Source organism: Aythya ferina (assembly GCF_964211825.1).
Source record: "Aythya ferina genome assembly, chromosome: 15".
In the NCBI taxonomy this organism is placed as follows: Eukaryota; Metazoa; Chordata; class Aves; order Anseriformes; family Anatidae; genus Aythya; species Aythya ferina.
In genome coordinates, this window is record NC_140314.1 from 3,791,335 (window position 1) to 3,814,955 (window position 23,621).

Genomic DNA, 23,621 nt, shown 5'->3' on the forward strand with positions numbered 1-23,621 from the left:
AGCAGTGGTGGTCTGGGGAGTTGACGTGGGGTGACTGTCCTCGCTGCGGTGCAAAGAATAACAGGAAGCTCTGCTGTTGGCTTCTAAACATAAAATCATCGGTACCTGTTTGCATCACCCTCCTTGCAAGGGGCTCAGTGCCATGAATGTGTAGTCCCACCTGGGAGATCTGTGTTCTCCTGTGGGACACATGAGCAGAGTTAATGTGGTAGGTATGAGGAGTGGGAGCAAGTTTGAACCTTGACATGGGGATATGGAAGAGCAAAATGCCACTGTAGTGTCCGTCCTTTGTCAGGGATGATGCCTGTCCGAGGGTTTAACCCCACCCCAGCTCTGTTGGCTGGTATGTGGCCATTTTCTAATGTGTTTCTCACATTTTTTTCTGGTTTTGCTCAATCTTTTTTATTCTGTTGAAGTTGGTAGATGGCTGGCGCTATCAGCGTGGGAAGAGAGTATCTCCTGTGGGTCTGCGTGTGTTTGCAGCCTTGCTGTGCACACGTGCAGAGAAGACAAGGCTGGGGCAGCTGTGGAATTTGCAGCCATTGCTCAGGAGCTTCCACTTGTCTCCCTGCATTAAGCTCTGCTGCAAAACGGGGAGGGCACACATGTGCCACCAAAGCGTGGCTGTTAGAGGGTGACAGGACATTGTTCTGATTTCTGATGTGTTCATGTACACCCCGCCTAGACCAGTCTCCCTGGCAGAGCAGTGGCATGGTCGCAGTGCTGTTGTCTTGTCAGTTTGTGTTTCACGGGTGCAGGTTTTAGCTTTCTGTCAGACCTGGGTAATTTCACACTTCTGTGAAGAATCTGGTTTGGATCTAACTCCCCATTATTTAAGGCAAAATTTGGGTTTCGTTAAAATGGGGAGGCTTTGTTCCTTTCCAAATGTTTAACGTTTTCTCAGTCTAAAATGATCCTTGAGAAGGGATAAATCAACCTTTTCATTAGCTTGGCTTAAAAAACCTATTAAAGACATTTAATTAGGATGTATTAGAGACATTCTTCTAGGAACTGCAGCATCTGTTAGTCTTTGTCTCAAATGATCTTGGGAGAATAAAGCAGACACTTCAAAATTCCCCATAATAAAAGGTTAGTTCCTATGTTGTAATCAGCCTTGAGTCTAAATTAGAGGTCTAAGTGCAGTATTTGCTGGCTCAGAGACAAGCTGCAAGCAGGCTGTGGTCAGCGGCTTCCAGGGTAGCAGGCAGCAATCGCTTAATCGCTGCGTTTCTGCTACAGCTTATCGTGCCCTGCACCTCTGCAGGACACAAGCACGTGCCAGGCACTCCTGCCAGCAAGCTGCTCGGCCAAAAGTCCCGCTGCACGTGTTGTGCAGCCCATGCTAGCCTGGGCTCGGCTTGCTTGCCGAGGCATTGCTGCTTGCACGAGAGGCTGATGCAATAATGGACAAAGCAAAGGATGGAGCTGTGAGGACTGATTCTGCAAAGAGCAAGCTCAGGGGCTGAGCACTCCCTGGTTTCTGAGTATCTGTAGCAAACCTGAGGCTGTGTGCACGGTGCTGTGTGCAGTGTAGGTGGTTTGTACTAACCCCACGGTGCAGTGTGACTAACGCGTTTTGACTGCTTCGATAAACCAGGTTCTGCTCTCCTATGTGTTATTTTTAATGCAATACTTACCTTCAGACTCTCAGTAATACTGCATAGCAGGTTTTTTTTTTGTTGTTTTTTTTTTGTTTTTTTTTTTACTTTAAGATGTTTTTAGTAACTCCTAAAACACTCCCAAGCACCCCTCATTAAAGTTCAAAGCAGAGGACTAATCATTTTAAGGTGTTCGCAATTAACCCTTTCTCTAGTATTATAACCAGAAGATGTTGAGTGAGGACTATGTAAAAATTAAAATACGTTAGGGAATTGCATGAAATGCCTACACAGCACTGACCCTAGCGTTTGGGGGGACAAAAGCTTGGAGTGTTGGGGGGAAAACTCCCCCAAATTTAGCTCCGAAACGCCCTAATTGCAAGCACAAGCTTACTTCGCGGTAGCGACGGCTTTCTGTGGATACGGCATGTCTGCTGCTGAAAGAATCCTGCATTTCTTAGGCACCAGTGTGTGCTTGGTCCCCGTGCTGGCCCCCCTTTTTCCTGCAGCACTGCCTGAGCCCCGCTGGAGTCCCAACACAGGCGGCTTTCATCCCCCTCCCTGCTGCACGGAGCAAGGCGCAGCAGACAGCCCGCGCCTGTTCTTGCTCAGGCTCTCCGCAGCTGATCTGGGAATGATTTGAAACAAAACCCCTTAGTCCTTTTGGAAGCCTCCGTCGTGAAAATGGTTTCGAGTTTATTGGGAACGGCTGCGGCCACACATACGTGGAAAAAAAGAAAGCAGTGAAAAGCCAGGAAGGGGGAGGCGATGGCGGCTGACGCGCCTCCAGCCCCTCTGCAGGGCTAGGCAGTCGGCAGGTCTCCTGTTTTCTCCCTTTCAGGAGACAGGCAGCCCTTTCCCCGTGACACTTAATAATTAAAGAAGATAACGAGGAGCACAATAGGTAACAGCAGAGCTTTCAAAAGCTTCGCTGGGGCACTTTTGTTCCAGGCAGAGGAGGTTTCACTTGGGGGCTCGTCCCTCACAGAGCTATGGCTGCTGCGTCCCCTTCTCCCCTCGGCCTCATTGTGGCATTGAGAGGCCTTTGGCTTAGCAGCCCAGCTCCTGATTTAACCCATCCACAACCCAGCAGAGCCCAGCCATCCTTTCTGATCGTCTCCATGCCCTCTGTATTTAGGTTCAGCAGGAGATGGTGGAAAACAGGAGCCCTCGGGGCCTGTCACAGGCCTCAGGCCGGTGAGCGGCCTGCTGTCAGGCAGCATCTCACTCCCTGTTTGGGGCAAAGCTCCGTCCTGTCTTCTCAATTAACGTGTCGATGCTATTAATAACCTCATTCTCTCTCTGCAGCGTTTGCTGATAAGGAGGGGGATCGCATCTCCTAGATCCTTTGCGCTCTGCCTTGGCCACCTCCCTTCTCCCGTGATGCAGCGGAGCACGGGGAAGGGCCGCGCTGTCGCGTTGCCCTGCATTTTCTCTCTCACAAAACAGCCCGTTTACCTCCTCCTTGCTCAGAAACACACAGGCCGGTCATGCTGAGAGCCCCCTGGGGCGTGGGGGGTCGCTTTTTTCTTTTTCTGTCTTTATTTTTGCTGCAGGCGAGGCAGCTGACAGGAAGATGACTGTTAACTTGACAGGATAAACCCCTCCGATCCACGCGGCCTGCGAACAGGCTATTAAAATTATAATCTAATCCTTTATTCAGGGTCTTGATCCCACTCAGGAAAAGGGACACAAGAGGCTTTTAAAATTGTGTTGGAGACTCCACCCCATCAGATGACATTAGATGGTTTCTTACCACAGCAACCAGCCGTAAGTGCTGTAATGAAAACTTAATTTTCGGTGCGGATGCTTTGCCCCTAAATGAATCTGTCATCCCTCTCCAATTACGGTGCGATCAGAAAACAGCCTTTGCTTCTCAAAAATTAGAGGTGTATTGCAAAAATACCACTGTTGTGTTTGTTGTATATTTGCAGCCCTGAGACTTACTTGTTACTTCTATGACGGTGCAGGATGTAGTAGCCAGAACTTGCGGCCTCAGCTTTTCTTCAAAATAGCCTAAAACTATCTTAATGTGCACATATCCCTGTTTTCTCTTTTGTTCCAGCTGGATCTTTCCTAAACGCTGCATGTATTGAACTGTGCTGAGCCAAATGTAATGTCAGGTTCTGATTTGAAGTAGGAAGGTGCATATTGTGCAGTGTATTTTTGTTCTCTTTATATTAATGGATACCAGTTTTTCAGAAATACTGATGCAAAAAGGCTCTAAGCCAACGCTTGGTATGTGGGCTTAAGTATAAATGCTTCTCTAAAGTGTATCCTAGCGTTGGAAGGCTAGCAGCAGAGAAGCAGCAAAGCTGCTAACTTATTTTCTCAGATGTGGCTTGTTATGCCTCTGCTCTGGTGGACAGCCACAGAACTAGTCCAGAACTAGTCATCCTCACCCAGGTCTGTATTTGTCCCCCCATGGGTCTGCAGTCAGCAGATTTTTTGCCCCAAAGGCGTGCTGCAGGGTTTGCCCCCTCTTCAAGATGAAGAGGGGGACAGGGCTGAGCAGGGCTCTCCAGCAGTTGCGTTTGAGGCGATGTGTTTTGCGTTACCCTTACGAGACAGACCTCATTTTTGGAGGTCTGGCAGATGGGGTTTGCAGTTAGGCATTTGCCCCGTGCTCTGGGAGCTGCAGTAATTGGAGCCAGCAGCACCTGGGGGTGCCTGCAGCTGGCTCGCCTGCCCGGGGCAGATGGCTTTGTCGATCTGTCATTAGTGCAGAGGTCAGCTGCAGTTTAAACCGGGGGTCAAGCAGCCCTAGCTGCTGGAGGGTCTTGTGAAGTTGTGCTCTTGATGTGTCCAATTCCCCAGACTTCTGCAGGGCTGACTTCATCAACAGAAGGGGATGGTGCAGCCTGGCTCTGGGACGGGATGGACGCTGTTAGCATCTGAGCTGCGCTCTCCATGGCAGCAGGGTGGTAGTGCCTGGAAAGGACCAGTTTGGAGGGTTAGTTTTGGACTTAGGCTGCAGCAAAAGCTTTGGTTAGAAGGGACTTTTGCATATTTCTAGGCTTGAAGGGGAGATTTTTACTTTTGTGTGAGGGAAGGATATAGGAGATAGCTGTGTTCAGTTGTGCTTAAAATACCAGCATCTTTCCTGTCACATAACTTTAACTTTAAAAAAAAAAAAAAAAAAGCAAGTGGCAATAAGATAGGAGAGGTGCCTTTCTCACTTTCAATGGCACAGAAAAACAATATTTTGGGAACAAATCAAAGTGAGGTCTTGAAGCTTTGGTGCCACCCCCGGAGAGCAGCGCGGGATGCCTGGTTGCCTGTTGTGGAGCACGCCCAGGTCTCGTGTTGCTTTCTAGCCAGGGAGTGCTGCAATCTGATACTTGGAGGTAATCAGAAGTTCTGCATAGGCTCAGAAGAGCCATTCTTCAGCACTTTTTATGGAGATAGATAGGCTGTAATTAACAGCCTGTGGAAGCAGCCTGCTTGGAGAAAAAAAAAAAACTTGCCGGAGAATCTTAATTTTAACCATTGACTCAAAGAATAATCAAAGGGAGGGAAGTACTGACTTTGATGGCTTTCTGCAGATTAAGATAACTTTGGTCTCCCAGGGAAACCTTATCTGGTAGCAGGAGGAGGGCACATCCCAGCTTCCCAGGCACTGCTGCTAGACATGTGCAGGACAGTGAGATGGGGAGGCCAACTAGACCTAATATCATTTCAGTGTAGATACACACAGAGCGTATCTTGAATTTAGTCCCAGAGCACTATTCAAAATAGAGGATATTTTCCACGTTAAGAGTGCTCAGGAAGAAATTTATGGGTTTTGGCCAGTGCTGGAAGTAGGATGAACAAAGTGAAGCAGCCTTGCGCCTTGTGGGGTGTGCGGAGTGTGGAATTTCCCTCCTGCTCCACTGTTAGCACTTGCAAATGAACTGCTGAAGCAAACCAAATGCTCCTTCGGATGCAGGTAGGCCTGGAGGGGCTGGGGGCTGGTGCAGGTGTTCTGTGTCATCCAGCAGCTCCCGTTCTTGGCCTTCTTCCCCAATCACTAACACGAGAGCGCAAACACTGTCGGAGATGTTTAGCTTTTCTCATTTGTTTTCTGGCCGTGCCAGGCCGTGTTTCATCCCAAAGGACACACAGCAGCAGCGAATGCAGCCTGCAGAGGCCAGGAGGACCTCTCGCTGCCACCAGTGCATCTGCTGCCTGGCACTACGAGGGAGCTGTCTCGTTAGACCCTTGGTGGGATCTTGATTACCCTGATGGCCGTAGCATGCTGTGGTGCAATGAAGAAAATCATTTTTCACCTTTCTTACACGTGGACAATTGATGCTGAAACACAAATCAGAGTGATTGGCTTTATGTTAACGTTGGGGTGGCTCTGAGCAAAGCCTGGGAGCTGCCTGGTCCCTAGGGGCTGCTGGTGCCTGTGGCTGTCCCTCCAGGCACGCCTGTCTTCTGCTTCAGGAGTTGCACGGTCTTCTTCCAAGACTTTATCCATCATGCTCCCTTGATTTAATAAAAAGGAGGTGTAAATGTCAGCTCCCTGCAGCCACCTGAGGCTTTACTACACTGCTTGGTCTGGCTGCTGCTATTTTGGGTGGAGAAGAGCAAGGAGCAGAAGGATGCTTTCAGCTTCTAGCTGCTCCTGTGTTTTCGTTGAGCAGTGGGTCTGAATATTCTTGTCTGAATATTCTTGCTATAACGTCTAGCTAGACATTAAACGTATGGTGATTTATGTCCTCCTCAAAGTTACAGATAAGATCTAAATGGCCTCGTTAGAGCACCATTTAGCTGGTGGAGCCAGGATTTAAGCTGTGTTAATTCCAGCTGTTGGGCCAAAAACTCAAGAAGTGCTAGCATAGTGTAAATATTTAATAGCCTATTGCCATTTAAAAGATTAACAGCTCTCCAGCAACTCTTGGGCTGGGCGGAGCTGGGTTGCAGTTCTCTGGTTTCTATCAAGTCGATGAATTTTAGCACTGAACTCCCTGGAAAGCTGATCTAAACCTTGTAGTCATACTCCGTAGAGTAGGCTTGGCTCTGTGCAAGTGATTTGTGCTGCAGTCCCCTATCGCAGCCTTGCTTTTGACTGGATCATCCCCAAACGAGGACGATTCAGCTGAATTTGCCTCTTCCTATACAAACACCTGGTGAAAAGAAAAGCAGCACTGGGAGAGGAGGAAGCTGCTGCAGCAGGAATTAGCCCACTGACTCTTTATACTCCTGTGGTTTCTAGGAAGATGACGAGAAGATAATTCAGGAGATTCAGAAAGAGGCTGAAGAGGAACAAAGGAAGAAGAACGGGGGTAAGTCACAAGCTTTATCTGTGCTTTGCTATCAGACTGAGGACGATCGGAGAGCCTGGGGTTCCCAGCTCTGGTTTTCTTGGCTTCTTCCCACAGCCTGGCTGCCTGCAAGCTGCGCTGGGCATTGCTGTGCTACACCAAACAGCACCAAAACCTTGCTCTAGAGGTGTGCCAGCCATCCCCCTGCTCCTGCTGGCAGCCCCTTGAGCTTTAAAGCTTGCAGGCTGAAGCTGGGACCATGGGGAGCCAGGAGGCTTGTGCGTGCAGTGATGTCTCCTCTCCGCTCGGCAAAGCAGCTGACCAGGCTCAGTGGGTTTTGTTTGTAGGATGACCGCTTCTTTTCCTTCCTCCCTCTGCAGAGAACAGCTTCAAGCGGATCGGCCCTCCCGTGGAAAAGCCCATGGAGAAAATCCAGAGAATCGAGGTCATCCCCAGGCCCGTTCCTCAGAACCTCCACCAACCCCGGATGCCTCCGTACCCCTTCGTGCACCCCCCCTTCCCTCTCCCTCCCGTCCGTCCCATGTACAATAACATCCCCCTCAACATAGGCCCCATCCCCGCCCCCTACGTGCCCCCGCTGCCTAACATGAGGGTGAACTACGATTTTCCCCAGATCAACGTTCAGCTGGAGCACAACTTGCCTATGCACTTTGGCCCTCAGCCCCGACACCGGTTCTGACCCGGTTCCAATAGCATCTGACACAGAGTCACCGCGGGGCAAAGCCACCCCGGTAACGTCCCCCCCCGGTCCTGCTTCAGCCCCCTGGGTTAGCCAGCTGCGAGGGGAGCTGCTGTGACTCACGTGTCCCTGCACTACACCCCACCCTGGTCGTGGCTTCTCCGGACTTTTTGCAATTAAAACATTTCAGCCTGTGCCGCAGCGGGGCTCGGTGCTGCATTTCCAAGGATTTCTTCCCGTGTTGAGAGTCCAGGTTGGTTTTGTTGGTTGGTTGGTTGGTTTGTTTGGCGAGGGCCGTTCAGACAGCTGTTGGGAGGGAAAGTGAGACGTGTGGAGCACAGGGATGCGAGCGTGCCTCAGGAGTTTTCCAAAAATCCAACCTTCCTGCTGGCCAGAGCAGCTGCAACAAGCCTGAGTCTTGGGGGAAGGAAGGAGAGACTTGGCACCTGAGTAAGACCTTCAGGATCAAGATAACAGAACTCTGCTGCCCCAGCCCAAAGCAGGGTTTCCCGTTTTCTCCAGCATCCCTGTAATCTGCTAACACCTCCCAGCAGAAATAAATTGTTCAAACCCAAGCAGACGTAGTGTGTTCAGCATTTCTCGCTCTGCAAGAGGAGTGAGGGGATGCGGCAGCCACCTCGTTGCTCAGATCTTGGTGGGCAGCCCCAGAGCCACGTTCCTGTCTCAGGGCTTTCCAAAACAGCAGGAGACTCCCTACCCTGATCTTTGGGAACTGAGCTTGCCCCCTTCCAAGGGCTCAGGTGTTTTCCCCAAGCGTGGCCTTGGCTTTGCTGTTATCCAGGCACCCCAAACACCCTTCTGCACTTGGGGGAAGCACTCAGAGCCAAAGCCAGCTCCCTCATCTCCAAGACTGCTGGGGCAGAAGTGTTTTGGTGCACAGGAGTGGTGTGTGCTGTGTGCTATTGCACAAAACGAGGGAGTACCCGTGTAGGTCTGCGAGCCCGGAGCCCCCCCTTAGCTGAAATCCCTGCAAGCCCGCAGGCAGCAGCCTCGTGCTGTCAGGAGCTGGCTGCTTCCGAAACATTTAACTTCCAAAAACTTGAATTGCAGTTTAATTGGCTTCAGAAGGGCGTGTTAAAAGGCAAACACGAGCATCACCGGGCTCAGGAGGCGAGGATTTAGGGGAAGCAGAGCTGTGTAAGGAGCAGGGGTTGTGATGGCTGCCTGAGCTTGTCAGCGGGGTGTGTGAGGAGCCTTGGTGCAAAGCCCTTTCCCCAGACCTTGGCTGTACTGTCTGGGACCCCTATAAAAAAAAAAATGCTTGGAGGGAGAAAGCCTCTTCCCAGAAGTTCTGGGCTTGTTTTGGTTTTTGGTTTGTTTTTTTACCAGTCCGGTTGCGCAGTTGTTCCTGAGTTTTGATCCGTGCTGCATCCTGCTCCTTCCTGCTGAGAGCCAGCTCGCTGCGCTTCCCTGCTGGTTTCCTCCCGCTGTGTTTTAGCATCCAGGTGTCTTTTGCCTGTGGTTTTTTGTTCAGGTAAAACTCCCCTGCCTCTGCCTCTTGACTCCTGTCAAGCCTTCCCTGGCACAGCATCTCCTCGGCTCTGTGCTGGCAGCGGGAGCTCCCAGAGAGAGGCCTGGGACAGCAGCTCCAGGTGGCAGGAGAAGATTTCCCCACCAGCCGTGGGGCTGTGGCCTTGGGAGGGTTTCACAGCGGGCACTTCCCTGCCTTTTGGAGCTGAATCAGCATTTTCCCTGCTTTCAGGTGTTTCCTATGGTTTGAAATACATCCTGCGAAGCGTTGCGTGTTCCTCGGTGCCATGTTCTGTCTAGCATTAATAACCAAGTGGTATTCACTTGCTGCTATCTTTTTTTTTTTTTAATTTTTCTCTCTTAATGTATTTCTGGAGGTAGCCACGGGGTTGCGGTGGCTTCCCCACTCTCGTCAGGATTTTAGCCAGGTTTAAATCCACCAAACGCTGCCCTTCCCAGCACCATCGGGAGCTCAGAGAATCGACCCAGTTCAGACGAAGCGTGGGTGGCTGCCCCTCGCAGAAAGGGAACCTTGTTTCTTTTAGGAGCTGAGATCTTTTGGGCTTGAGGGCTGCCTTAGAGGAGGCTTAGATGACCCCTGGGAGCTGGGGACACCTCTGTGGGGCCGTGGCAGCTCCTGGTGCTGCCCTGGATCAATGCTCAGGCTTGCTGGCAGAGGGGCAGGGAGGAAGGGAAAGGCTGGAGCCCCGCAGAACCACGAGCTGCTTTGTGTCCGAGAGGAGAAATTGGTGCTGGGGAGGTGCCTGGCGGTGTGTGTGGCTGCTTCTCCCACCGAGAAAACCCCCAGACCACTGAAAATGCATCCGCAGCCGAACCGTGTGGCTGCTCCTTCCCTCCAACCCGCGTGGCTTCCAGCAGTTGTGCTTTCCGATAGCGTTTTGGGTCTGTTCTTGGTTTTTACTTTAAAAAAAACAAATACAAAACAAAACAAAAATGATTGCACAACCCACAGAAATCCCCGCTCGGGGCCCTCCAGTTCCGCGCCCCGTTTCCCTCCCGCCCTGCCCTGGGTTATTTGGGGCGGCGGGGGGGTCGCTGTGCCCAGGTTGCTCCCCTCCAGGTACTCGTTATGGTTAATTGCAGTGTCCCGTTTTACTTGCCTTAAAGGTGGAGAGAGAAACTTAGTATTTGCACTTAGCAAAACGTTATATTAAAAGAAAGAAAACCCTGTAAAGATGTGCATGTTCTGCAACTTTGTATAACGATAGCCGAAAACAAATAGGTGTTTTATTAAAAAATAAAAACAAATTAAAAAAAAAATATTTTTCTTTACCTTCCGGTAGTAAACCATTCTAATATTCCGTGTGTAAAAAGTTTCCTGTATTATATTGTAATTTGAATTTTTTTGTAAATAAATTTGTGCACTCTGGCTTTCACCTCCGTGCTGTGGTTGCAGCGGGAGCCTCGGCCCCGCCGCGGGATGGTGGGGACGGGACTTTTTTGGCCCCTTTTTGGGGCCGAGCGGGGTGGGGGGGTTGCAGGGCAGAGCCCCCCGCCCCTCCTGCGGGAGCCCTGATGCCTTCCAGCCGCTGCCGAGAGGAACGGAACAGAAAATGGTTTCCAGTCGCTCCTGTAAATGGAAACCAGGAGGTGTGAGCAGCGCTGCGCCAGGCTTCGGGGACTTCCCCCTTGCAGGAGCAGCGGTGGAGGCAGGCTGCGGGGCTCCGGCTTCCTTTGGCTCAGCAGCAAAAGGAAAAAGGAGACGGCTGCTGGCAGCTCGGGGACGGGGGGGAGACAGCGCCGGGGGGGCTCCTCTGCTCTCCGTGGTGCAGCGAGGGTCCCGACATGGGAGCGGTGGCTGCCGTGCAGGAAGGGATCAGTGCTTGCTTTGTGTCGTGGAGGGGGGAGGTGAACTGAAGTTAGATTTGGGTTAAAAACCCTGTTTCCAGGGATTTGGCAGCCCCCCACCAGCCGGCTGTGGGGCAGGGCTGGGTGCCCGTGGCGTGGCCGGGAAGCTGAGCAGAGCGAGATGCTCGGCGCTTCCTGCACAGCATTCTGCTTTATTTTCCCCCTGTTTATAGCAGCAGCCCGACATCCTTCCTTTGTTCAGCCCTCGCTGCCCTGCTCCAGTGCTTCTTCAAAGCTCAGGTCCCTCCTGGGCTGTGCTGCAGCTCCAGCTCTGCTCCTAGCAAACCAACTTCACCTTTAAAAGCTGAGCAAGCGGCTGCCGGGGCTGGGCTGGGGGCACATCCTGCTGCCCTGGCTCATCCGCCTGCACGCAGTGTTTGGGCTGGGCTGGGCTGCAAATGCATTTTGTTTTTTCCTTTTTTTTTTTTCTTTTTTTCTCTTTTTTTTCCTTTTTTTTTCTCCTGTCACCAAGCGGAGCAGCAGCTTTGCCTCCCAGGCCACTCGCAGGAGGGGTGGCTGCTGGAGCATCCCTTGTGAGCACCTCGAGGGCGCACGTGGGCTTTTGGGGGCTGGGGACTGCCCCGAGCATCTTGAAACGTGGCCTGGGCTCTGGCCAGCTTTGCTTTTAAGCCTGCTCGCTGGCAGCAAGCCTTCACTTCCCACCACGCCACCCACGATCCTCAGAGCCAGCTCCATCTCTGGGACGCTCTCTGGCCAGCCCCCAAATTCTCTCAAGCCTCTGTGCTTCGAGTGCCCCGGGCTCAGCCCCGATGCTCCTCGGTCGCTGTCCCCAAACCCAGCCATCCCCACAGCCCCCTGACAGACCACGCAGCACTGCTCGTGTCCGAATGCAGGTTTTTTTTTTTTTATTCATTTTTCTCCATTTGAAGCTAGTTTTCTTTTAAGTTATACAAATGGCACTTACAAAAAAAAAATAATAATAAACAAAAAAAATTAAAAAAAAAAAAAACGAACGAACCCCAAACTTAAATTTCAGAGTGAGATGTTTTCGGAGAGTCACGACACCCGAGGAGAGGAGACGGGGAGGGGGGGGAGGAGATGTCGACCTAGTGTCACAGGGGAGAAGCCGGAGCAGGGGAGGGGGGGACACGGATTGAACTGCCACTGGGGCCGGGGAGGAGGGGACGCGGTGGGTGTGAAGGCCAGCGAAGAGTGAGCGCCAAGTCCCGGGGTCGCTCGGGGCTTCATCAAGACACTTGGTTCCTTCGAGAGGCGCCCTCGGCCCCGGGCGGGCGCGTTTTCCAGGGCGCTGGCTGGGAGAGCCGAAATAGGGCCCCGGCGGAGACCCCGTGGTGGCGAGGGACCCGTCTGCGAGCTGTCCCCTCGCTGGGACGGGCCGGTTGCTCTCCGAGCTGAGAGTTTAGCACCAAGCTCCCGCGGAGGCTGCCCCTCGGACAGGTTTTAAGGCTGGCGAGCCCCGAGCTTGCGGCAGGCGCCGGCCTCGTCTTGGCACAGCGGCGGCGACGCCGTGAGCACCCTTGGCGTGGGGGGCGAGGGGCGCGGGGAAAAGGCTCCGTGGTGTGGGGAGCGGCCCCCCAAAGGATTTCGAAGTGCCTTTCAACACCCTCGAGGACGCTTCAGCACCACCCGTCGCGAACGCTCACATCGTTACACACTAATGCAGACCTAGTACAGACAACAGCTGGTAACACAGTGCCATGGAGAGCATATATAAATAGATACTAACAAAAATACTGTTTTGGTCATTATTTTTTTTTTTCTTTTCTTTTCTGTTTCCAGTAAGGACGAGATGGCATGCTGGCGAAGCCGAGGTGCCCCCGCGGGCTGGTGGACCAGGAGCTGCCCCTCCTCGGGGGCGCTTCCCAAATCAGCGGTGGGCATCCAGGGATGCGCTTCGCTGTTCCAGTATTTGTATGAGAAAAAAAAAAAAAAAAGAGAGATAAGAAAGAAAAAAAAAGAGAGAAAAGAAGAAAAAGTACTGAGCAAATATCACTGTGCAAAGTTTGCTAAGGAACTTTTCTATTCTGTAAACCGAAATCTGCAGCTCTTGCCTCCAGCCGGCGCCCGGGGGAGGCTGTGCCCGTTGGAGGGGCACACGGCCCCGTGCACTGATGGGGATGGGGGGGGGCCAGTGCTGGAGCCCCCCTGATGTGGGTTTGCTCCACGTGTCCCCACCCCGACCTCTGTCCCCTCCTGGGCACCACAGCTCCTTCGGCACCAGGGGCACCGCGAGGGGCAGGGCTGACCCCGAGGAAGGGGAGGAAGAGGAGGAAGAGGAGCGCAGGGTGGCAGCGAGATGAATTGCTGGGGCTTTCCAGATGGGATCACCCCAAAAATTGATTCCAGGTGTGCCACCTGCACAGCCGGGGAGGGGATCAGCTTGCTGGCCCTACTGCAGCACGTAAGGTCACCCCTTGTGCCTCGGCTGGGGACGGGACAGTGGAGGGGTCTCTGCTGCCTTGGATCGGACGGGGACCGGGGGGGACCCTGGCAGCGCAGGGCAGAGTGGCACCGGCACTGCTATGGAGAGGAGAGCACGGAGGTGACCTCATTCCTTTTTTTTTTTTTTTTCTTTTTCCAGTTGCAGAGAAGAAAGTAAACTACTGAGGTGGTGCTCGGGGCCGGGACGGGGTACGGCAGCCTCCGAGCTGAGCGAGGCCGGGGCGAGGAAGGGCCCTCGGCAGCCCTCCAGGTGCAGGCGGCAGCACCGCGCGCTGCCGGGTGACTGATCCAGTTCTCACGGGGGTGCAGGGGGGGGACCCACCTCCGACACAAGGCGCTGGGCTCTACGGCGGGAGGGGAGGGCAAAGCCAGTCTGGAAATCCTTTTACAGAGAGGAGAAATTCAAAACGAAACGAAACCGAACCAAAAAAAAAAAAAAGAAAAAATAGAAAAAAAAAAAAAAAAGAGAGAGGGGAAAGGAAAGTTGGCAATGGGAGGTACGCTAAAGTGCATTAATATTCCCAGAGGGTGGAGGCGTCAATGGCGTCGGCGGATGCCTTGAGGACCCCGGCATGGTCGCCCTTCAGGTATTTGCCATTGATTTTGATGGCCACTTTGTTATAGTCGCAGAACTCAAAAAAGAAGTCCACGGGCGTGTCGCTGCTGCTGGTGACGGACGACTCGCTCCCCACCATCCAGTACTTCCCGGTGGCATCTGCGGGCAGAGGGCACCCCGTGAGCCCCCACCGCCGCGGGGACCCCCCCCAGCGGCGATGCCCACGGGGATGGGGACGTGCACGGAGCCCCCGGCACGAAGCCACGGCCTCACCTTTGATGTTGTAGGCTCCGTCGTTGAACTCCAGCTGGAAGACGTCGTAGGAGGAGCGGTTGGAGTCCAGGGTGCCGGTCACCTTCCGGCAGCCGATGAAGCCGTGCTCGCCGCGCAGGACGATGATGGGCCTGTTGATCAGCTTCATCACGAAGTGCTCCGTCTCGCCTGCGCCAGAGGGGAGAGCGGTGTGAGCCCGTGGGGACACAAAGCATGGTCCCCGGGAGGGCACCCAGCGGCCAGGAGGGCGCACGTGCCCCGATATTTCTCGCCCACCCCACAGCATCACCAGGGCGAGGTGCCGCGTTTGGGGACACCCCCTACCCCATCCTCGCTGCCATCCCAAGCCGGGGCTGGGGTCCCCGCGGGGTCCCTTATCCACAGGGTCCCTTACCCGCTGTCTCCATGGAGGCCGCCAGCTGCCCGTTCTTCTTGGCCGTCACGTACTTGCCGTTGGCGGCTTTCAGGGTGATGCGCTTGTCGCACCACTCGATGTCAAAATAGCAGCTCGCGTTCCTGCGGGGGCACAGTGCAGTCAGCAGGACATTTCAGACCAGGGACCCCCAAAAACACCTCCCCCATTGAGTTCAGAAGCAGGATGTCCTGATCCAGCTGGGTTTTGGCAGGACGAGGGAAGCTGCGGCGTCCGCCTGGGTTAAGCCCTCGGCCCCCGGGCTGTCCCCGGGGACACGGAGCCGGAGGCACTTTGGGGCCTTTCCGCCCAGCTCCAGCAGCCGGCTCTAAGTGCAGGGTAAGCGTTTTGGCCGCCCCAGCCTGCCGGGAAGGATGACGTGGCCCAAGGGACTTCCCGAGCACCGCGGGGGCGAGCCCAGGCTCAGCCCCGGCTCTCCAGGGAATTCGCTTTGGGGTTTTCATTTTGGGGCGAGCCCCTCGGAAACACGAGCGGGTCCCCGAAGCGGCCGGGGGCGAGAGGCGGGGACTCACTTTGTGGAGGCGGTGGACTGGATGCCCCCGTTGGAGGTGAGGGTCCAGTACTTGCCCGTGTAGGTCCTGAAGGCGCACTTCTTGGTGTCCTTGTTGATCTCCAGCTGGTAGGTCTCCTGGTCGCCCTCCTCGTCTTGGTTGGCCGAGAGGTCCATGCCTGCGGGATGGAGGCAGAGGTCAGGGGGTGTCACAGGGACCCCAACCCATGGAGACCCAGCTGCCGGGGCCACAACCAGCTCCTGCTTCAATTTGGTGACACCCAAGTCCCTCACACATGGCCTCCCCGTGACATTTGGGGTTCAAACCCGGGTTTCCATTTGGGTGCTCAACAAGAAGGCCAGAATCCAGCTCCAGTTCAGGGCTCTTGGGCTCCAGCACAGCAAAACAAAGACAGTTTGGGGTATTTTCACATACAAAAGGGCTGTAGGTCGTTTTGTTTGCTTGTTTTTTTGTTTTCCAGGAGGTGACAGCTGGGTTATCCAACCCCTTAGCTGTGGCCACCGTGCCACCGATGGGCTCCCAGCTCACCTCCGTGGCCATGACCCAGCAGCCAGTGGCTGCCCCATTTTCAGGCACCATTTTTGGGCTGTTTCGGACATTTTGGAGCTTACAGTGCCTCACAGTGGGTTTTCCCCCAGGCCAGGGACCCCACTCACCCCAGCCCTGCCGAGCTGGATGCGGCCGGCCCCGTGGCCACCGGGTGCGGTGCCAGGGCCACCGCTGGCCCCCGGCCACAAGCAAATCTGCCCGCAGGCGCTCAGCCCAACAAACCTGCTTAGTCAGGGCTGCCGGGGCCAAATGCTGGCAGGCAGAGCTCTCCAGCTTGGCGGGTTTTTTGCCTAAAAATACTTTCGGGATGGGAGTCACAAGCCATAGCTTGGAGCCGAAGCGGAGCAGCCGAGTTGGCCGGGTTGGGTTTCGAGGAGGGAGCTGGATGCGGCCCCTTCCCCGAGAGTCCTGCTGCCTGCACGGGCTGGGCTGAGCCTTTCTGAGCTGAAAGCTTGGAAACATCCCTATTTCTCCCCTGCTTCATGCGAGTTAGGGGCTCAAACCCCATCGTGTACCCCTTGGAGGCACGCACAGTGCTGGTGCCAGCTCCCGCTGCCCACAAGGTGCTGGAGGAGGAGGCACCACCTCTGTAGGACACCCCAGCACCAGCTGGCTCCCGGCCTTTGAAATGGAAATGCCTTCCCCCGAAATGTGTCAGACCCGGCTACCTGGCCGCCTGATATCTCTGGATCTGCATCTCCAAACCCTGCACGCCAGACGGGCAGGATCTGCTGCCTGGGCTTTGCATATCAGCCTCCCACCCCCTTCTAAAGGGATTAGGCTTTGAAGGCTTTTCTTTGTAGTCCCTCATCTTATCTCCCCGTGCCCAAGCTGTCCTGTCACCTCCACAATGCTGCCCATATTCGCACCACCTCCCCCCAGCCGGGGGTCCCCCAGCACCTCCCCAGGGCTCTGCTGCCTCCCAGGGCTCCGTCCCAGAAAAAATATGGGGCCAGGCATGGGGCAGAGCTCGGGGCTGGCTCAACCATCCCATCGTGGTGCCGCCAGCAGCCCCATTCCCGGCCCCATCCCCGTGTGCTGAAGCTGCCCGGTGCCACGGGGCCGGGTTTGTGCTCGTGGAGAGGCGCAGGGCGCAGCGTGGCCGCACGGCGGAGGGGGAACATTTGAACATTTGGTTTGGATTTTGCCCTCCCGCTGGGAAAGCAGCGCCAGGCCCAGCTGCTTGCAGCCCCACGCTGGCTCTGCCGAGAGTCGTGTAACCGACAGCTGAGAGCTGGCCAAAAAAACCTTTGTGAGCAGAGGCCTCGGCGAGCCCCGCGCCTCCCGGCACGGCACGAGCCCGGCTTCAGCCTCAGAAAACGCTGCAGAACCCAGTCCCTGATGGGACAGCGGGGACGGGGACAGCTCGCCCCACCAGCTGCATGCCCAAGCCCCTCCACACCACGTTTTTGGGGAGCTCCTCAGCCTGGAGATGCAGCAGGGAGCCCGGGAGATGCTGCAAAGAGCCATGGACGGGCCAGGGATGGAGCCCTGGCACGGCGAGCCCCCTGCTCCCACCTGGAGCAGGGATTTTGGGGAGGTTTTTCCTTTATCCCGTGCCAGGAGGAGGAAGCGGCTGCGCCTCGCGGGGCCTGCTGGCGAGGGGGGGGGTCTCCCACCGCCCCCAGCCCGGGGTTGGGTTACGCCGAGTCAGCAGAAAGGAATGCAATTATGGGGAGGCTTCAAAGGGCTGTAACCGAGCCTGAGCTGAAGGTTTGGGGGTCAGGGCTGGAGGAGCTGGGGGATGGCGGGACGCTGGCTGTGTCCCCCTTGCCGTGTCCCCCTGTCCTGCTCCCAGCCCAGCCACGTGTCCCCCACTTTCTGCAGCCCAAGGCACCCGCGCCGCCCTCCCGCAGCGCCCAGCCGTGGTTCCTGCTGCAGGCTTTAATTAACGCTCCTGGTGAAGGCAGTCTGGAGCCAGCAACGCCTCTCCCTGACCTTGCCAAGGCTGCTAATTACAGCTGGAGGCAGGAGGGGGCCGAGCACGGGGCCAGCTGCGGGGTGGTGCTCCAGGAGGGGTGAGAAGCCTGCTGGTCCCCCCAAAAAAATTCCCTGCGTGGGTGCCCTGCAGCTTGGGAGAAACCCGAGGGGTTGCTGCGGGGTCCTGTGCGCCTCTGCCCGGGGATGGGGAGGAGGCTGGAGGTGAGCGTGGGCGCAGGAGCAGGAGCAGATCCCATCCCTCCAGCCCTTGTGCCCGGCCACCTTCCTGGCATCGCCCTCAGGCGGGTTTATGCTACCCCAGGAAGGCAAACCAGGAGGGGTTTTGTCGAGGAAAAACAGCCTGGAGAGCTCACGGGGCCGCCCCAGCACCCTGGGGTGCAGCTCTGCAACAGGTCACGGGCGGAGCTGCACCCCCCAAACCCTCCCCTGCACTCATCCTCTTCCTCCATGGCGTCCCCCAGCCCCAACGCACCACTGGGTGCCCCACGTGTCCCCAGCTCCATCCTGGAGCCGCTCCTCATCTCCACCTGCTTTGTGCCTGCCCCTCCTCGCCCCCCACCCACCCTGCAAGCTGCATCCCTGGGCCTCCCCTCCCCAAAAATTCCTCCCTTCCGAGCACCTCTCACCCTCTTTTTCCCCCCTCCCCAGGCAGGAGGGGGGCTGGCAGGGGCGCAGCGAGCCCTCGGGGACCCTCCTTGCCACAAAGGGCCCTTTGTTCGGAGCCATCCAGCAGGGGAAGGAAGCTGCTGGCTGCTCACAAACACCCCCAGCTCCTTTTTAAGGTGCGGTGGGGCTCAGGACCCCCAGGGGCACAGCCACAGTTTTGGTGCTGGGAGCCACGGGGCCACCCCCAGCCCCAGGCACCCACCTCCCGGGGGGGGTCACAGGAGCTACCAGGGCTTGGGGAGGGGGAAGAAATGCCTGCAAATGCCTCCTTGGCTGGGTGTTTGGGTGATTTGGTGGCTGCCAGCCCGTTACCCCAGGGACCTTTCCCAAGAGCCCAGCAGAAACCCAAAAGGGACCTGAGCCAGGCGGTGCCACTCCCAGCACCCCGCAGGATGAGCTCCCACCGCTTCCGCAGGGAGCGCGGGCGCTTGGGTGGCTGCAGCCCCCTCCTCCTCCTCCCCGTTCCCCCCCCTTGCGCCCCCTCCCCGCTTTATTTCTCTTGGAGAGGGCCCGTGCTCAGCGGGGGGACCCCTGTTGCCGGGGAGATTCGGCTCCCCCCCACCCCCCCCTTTCTCCGCAGCACACAAAGCCGGCGGCTTGGCGAGCGCAGCCCCCTCTCCGCGTCCCCCCAGCCCCCTCTCCACGTCCCCCAGCCCACTCCTCGCCCCACATCTGGTTTTCCCATCTCCCGTGACAAAGGGCTGCAGCAACCCTTCCCCCACAGCGCTGCGGCAGCTTCGCGCCGCCATCGCCAGCATCGCCATCGCCTTCCTCCTCCTCCTCCTCCTCCTCCTCCTCCTCCCCGAGCCCCCGGGCAGGGCTGCCTGTCCCCTCTGCAGCAATCTCTTTCTTTCAGCGCAGGATTTATTCTCCGAAAGGAGAAAAAGGCTGCAAGGTCGCCGCCCGCGCGCAGATAAGGGTTAAGCTGCAACCTTGAAATATATAAATATTATATTTTTTTTAAGAAAAAAATCCCCCCCCGGTGCTTTTTGGCCCGGGCTGTGCCGCAGCAAGGCATGCTCGCACCCATCCCGCGCCCGGCGTGCGCCGGCCTGACTTGGCACGCCGGCGCCGTGCCCCGGGGCTCCCACGCTGCGGCTGCTCAGCATCGCCCTGCCCACCGTGGGCTCGCTTTTTTGGGGGCCCGCTGCTTCTCCGTGCACACCCCAAAGCCCCTCTCCGAGCCCCAAAGGTGGGATTTGGCCCCGCCACCCACCCACCCACCCACCGGGTGCGGGGCCGGTTGCGCTTTGTGCTCGACGGTGGCCTCGTGCCCGGGGAGCGGTGGTGCACGGATCGGGGCACGGGGTGGCTTCGCCCACGGGATGAGGGGATGGGGATATGGGGACACAGGGACATAGGGACGTGGGGGAGAGGTGGTGGCAGCATCACGGCCGCCTTTGTGCCGGCTCCATGTAGGTCACGTCCACCCCGCACCGCCGGGAGATTCGGCGAAGCCATTTTATGGATTGCTGCCAGCGCCGGGGGGGTGGTGGCACCCACGCCCCCCACATTTATCGGGGGGACACAGCCCCATCGGGGGGCACCACGGCCCCCCCCAGGGCCCCATGCATCAGGGTGCGTGGCCCAGAGATGCTCGGGGAGGAGGGGGGGGTTGGGAAGGGCTTTGTTGGTGAACAATGAGCTCCGGAGGCAGCGAGGCGGCCGGCAGCCCTGCCTCCTCCCCGGCAATGGAAGACCCCATGAATCCCCCCCCCCGATCCCCTCTGCCCCCCCAGGCAGCCCCTCACTGTGTGTGTCCCCCCCCCCTTCCCAGGGCACCCCAAGGAGGCGACGCTGCAGGGATGGGGGTGCTGGGGGGGCGCAGGGGGAGGGAGAGGGATGTGGGAGGGGGCTGGGGCAGGATGTGGGGGGGCAGGGGGAGGGACCCCAGGGAGCCGTGGTGGGGGTGCCACGGGGAAATGGGGGCTTCAGGGAGGCGTGTTTGGGGCTCAAGGGGGGGGCAGAGCCCCTCACATGGCCATGGAGGAGGGCGGCAGGGGGCACCCTGCGGGGTCGCTGCTGCCCCAAGGGGGGGTCCCCATGCTGGGGGGCTGCAGGGGGGGCACCACGGGGGGCAGCGACGCCCCAGGGATGTGGGGGTGTGGAGGAGACACCGTGCTGCAGGGGGATGCAGGGAGCGGGGTCACGGGGCCGTGCCCGTGGGGGGACAGCTCCCGAGGGATGCAGGGGGGCGCGGAGGGGCTGCGGTGCCCGAGGGGTGCCGGGGATGGCGAGGAGATGGTGCCGGAGGGCTGGGGGCTGCGGGTGATGCCGAGAGCACCGCGGGGGTGCACTGCCCTGTGTCCCCAGCCCTCTGTCTCCATGTCCCCAGCCCTCTCCATGTCCCCATCCCTCTGTCTCCACGGCCCCATCTCTCCATCTCCATGTCCCCAGCCCTCTCCATGTCCCCATCCTTCCCTCTCCATATCCCCATCTCTCCATCTCCATGTCCCCATCCCTCTCCACGTCCCCATCCCTCCCTCCCCACGTCCCCATCCCTCTCCCACCCCATCCCCATCCCCTCACCTTGCCGGGTGGACACGTTGCGATCGTTCCCGGCGCGCAGCACGACCTGCGGGCAGCTCTGCTCCAGGGCGAAGAGCTCGTCCTTCCCCACCTTGCTGCTCTTACCCGCCTTCAGGGTACCACTGGGGCCCGAGGGGGCCAGGTAGCGTCCCTCACCGTCCCGGAAAGCCACCTTCCCGCAGCGAAACTCCAGCGTGAAGGCGGTGCCGGGCTCGGCGGCGGGCACGAGGCGGCCGTCGCAGCGCAGCAGGCGGTGGTCGCAGCTCTGCAGGCTGTAGCGCTGCTCCACGAAGAGCAGGGTGATCAGGGCGTCCACCCCCCATGGCACGTCGCGGTCCACGGCCAGCTCGTCGCGGCGAGGCCCTAGGTGGGCGTAGCGCTTGCGGGCCAGGCTGTAGAGGTTGGCCTGCGGGTGCATGGCCAAGTGCACGCTCCACTTCTCGGCGGCCGAGACGGCGGGGGCGAAGCAGGACAGGCGGTCCTCGGTGCCGCCGAAGAAGCGGCGGTGGGGCTCGGACTGCAGCGACCAGCGCCCGTCGCCGTGGGCCACCACGAGGAAGCGGCAGTCGGGGCCGGGCTCCTCGCTGTCACAGCTCACCCGGCCGTCCTTGTCGGCCGCCAGGTAGCGGCCCAGGTGGCTCTTGAGGAGGACGGCGCTGGAGTCCTCGCCGTCCTGCTCCAGCGTCCAGATCTGCTTCTTCTTCATGCTGGCGGCCGAGGCGTTCACCTTGAAGCCGAAGGCCTCGGCCGTCAGGTACTTGTTGCTGCAGTTGATCAGCCCGAATTGGATCTGCACCGGCTCCGCCGTCCCGTTCGCCGTCATCCTGCCGCTGCCGCTGCCGCCGCCGCCGCCACCGCTGCCGCCCCGACGCCGCCTTTTATATGGCCCCGACGCCGCCTTTGATACGGCCCCGCCGCCTTTTTATATGGCCCCGCCGCCTTTTTATACGGCCCCACCGCTGCAGCGCCGCCCCCCCCCTCCCTCCCAGCCCCTCCGAGCCCCCGCCTCCCCCCTGTGCAGCCCCCTTGCTGCCTCGCAGGGACCCCCCCCCTTTTTGCTGCAGGACCCCCCCCCCCTATAAAATTGCACGAAACCCCATTGCACAGGGACGGCCCCCTTGTGCTGTGGGACCGCCCCCCCTGCTGTAGGAACGCCCCCCCCTCTGCGTGGCAAAGCCCACCCCATGATGCAGGGACCCCCCCCCCTCCCCATTTCCACGCTCCCCCTCCCTGCAGTGCCCCCCCCCCATAATGCAAGACCCCCCAGCATTGCGAGACCCCCACACACACACTGTAAGACCCCTCCTCGCAACGCAGGACCCCCCCCCCCCAAGCATTACAAGACCTCAGTGTGCTGCAAGACCCCCCCCCCATTATAAGGCAAGGCTCCCCCTTGAATCGCAAGACCCCATCCCCTTCCAAAACTCACCCTACATTGCCAGACCCCCCCCAAATTATCCCCCCCCCGCCCCGTTGGACGTGCTGCAGGGCTGAAGGACAGCAGGAAGAAGGGGGAGGCAGTGCTGTAGCCCCCCCCCCCCAGCCACCTGAATGCCCCGTGCCAGGCACCCAGGGCTGGGGGACCCCCAAAATTCCCCCCCCCTGCAGTGGACAGGGGGTGGGGGGGGCTGGGGAGGGGGCTCAGGGGGTGTCCGGGTGCTGATGTGACCCCAAATTTGTGCTGAGTCCCCACAGGGATGTGGCAAAGCAGGGGGACCCCATGGGGGGGTCACTGTGTGTGCAAAGGGGGTCTGGGGGGGTCTGGGGGGGAGTGGGGTGGGCACAGCACTATGGGACAGAAAATTGGGGGAAAACAGAGGGATGGGGGGGGGGTTTCCAGCCGGATCAGGGAGCTGAACTGGGCTGGAGCGGGACAAGGAGCCGCTGGCACCATCCCCAGGAACGACTGCGTTCACCCCCACCCCCCCCCAGGCCCCCAGGCTGCACTGGTTTTGTACTGGGCGTACTGGTTCTGGCAGCTCCTCCGCCTGCAGGATGCACCCAGCCGCCCGCCCTGCCCGGGGGCTGCTGCCACAACCCCCCCGGGGCTGAACCGGAGCTGGGATGGGTGCCAAGGGGGTTTGGGGCCCATCCAGCCCGCTTGTCTTCCCTGCTCCTTCTCCTTCTCCTTCTCCTTCTCCTTCTCCTTCTCCTTCTCCTTCTCCTTCTCCTTCTCCTTCTCCTTCTCCTTCTCCTTCTCCTTCTCCTTCTCCTTCTCCTTCTCCTTCTCCTTCTCCTCCTCCTTCTCCTCCTCCTTCCCCTTCCCCTTCCTCCTCCTCCTGCTCCAAATCCACCTCATTTCCAACCAGAAGCAACCCCACGGCGGGGCTGGAAGCGAAACCCTCCATCCCCAGCGAGGCAGGGGCATTTCAGAGGTGTTTTTTTGTTTTTTCCCCATCCTGCAGCAGCAGCAGCAGCGGGATGTTAGGACCCGGCCGCGGGGCCGTGCAGCTGCCCAGGCCCGCAGCTGCCTCCTCCTGCCGCAGATGGTGTGAGGCTGGGAAAGAAGCGGCCTTTCTGCTCAGCAGGGAAAAAAAAAAAAAAAGTAATTATGCAGGAGAAAAAATAATAATAAAGGGTTTTCTCCCCAGCGCTGGCTGGCACAGCCAGCGCAGCAGGGCAGGGGGATGTCCCCGGGTGTCCCCAAAGGGGATCGGTGCCCCCCGGGCTGGGGGTACGGTGTTAAATCCATCTCCCACGAGCTGCTGCGTGTGATGGAGCAGGAGGGAAGGAGCTGCCTTTCCCTGCTGCCTTTCCCTCTCTGCATTGCATTTGCAAGCTGCTGTGACCCAGAGCTGCAAGGCCCCGGGAGCTCAGGTCCCCAGCCCCAG

The 23,621-nt window shown here is 58.0% G+C and overlaps 2 protein-coding genes across 3 annotated transcripts in view; one reads left to right on the top strand and one right to left on the bottom strand.

The window, feature by feature from the left end:
* Nucleotides 1-10,435, top strand: part of RNF216 (ring finger protein 216) — a 72,937-nt gene extending 62,502 nt beyond the window's left edge. For both annotated transcript variants that reach the window (XM_084536450.1, XM_084536451.1), the window contains exons 16-17: nucleotides 6,799-6,868; nucleotides 7,228-10,435. In XM_084536450.1, coding sequence (XP_084392576.1) covers nucleotides 6,799-6,868; nucleotides 7,228-7,547 — 390 coding nt within the window. In that variant the 3' untranslated portion in view covers nucleotides 7,548-10,435. The remainder of the gene's footprint in view (nucleotides 1-6,798; nucleotides 6,869-7,227) is intronic.
* Nucleotides 10,436-11,747: 1,312 nt separating this feature from the next.
* On the bottom strand, nucleotides 11,748-21,660 carry FSCN1 (fascin actin-bundling protein 1). The gene is made up of 5 exons (XM_084536251.1): nucleotides 20,791-21,660; nucleotides 15,106-15,262; nucleotides 14,555-14,676; nucleotides 14,161-14,328; nucleotides 11,748-14,046 (listed from the first exon to the last, which is right to left on the bottom strand). Exons 1-5 carry the CDS (start codon nucleotides 21,611-21,613, stop codon nucleotides 13,844-13,846), a joined length of 1,473 nt encoding a protein of 490 aa, XP_084392377.1. The 5' UTR covers nucleotides 21,614-21,660; the 3' UTR covers nucleotides 11,748-13,843.
* Between the last annotated feature and the right edge of the window lie 1,961 nt (nucleotides 21,661-23,621).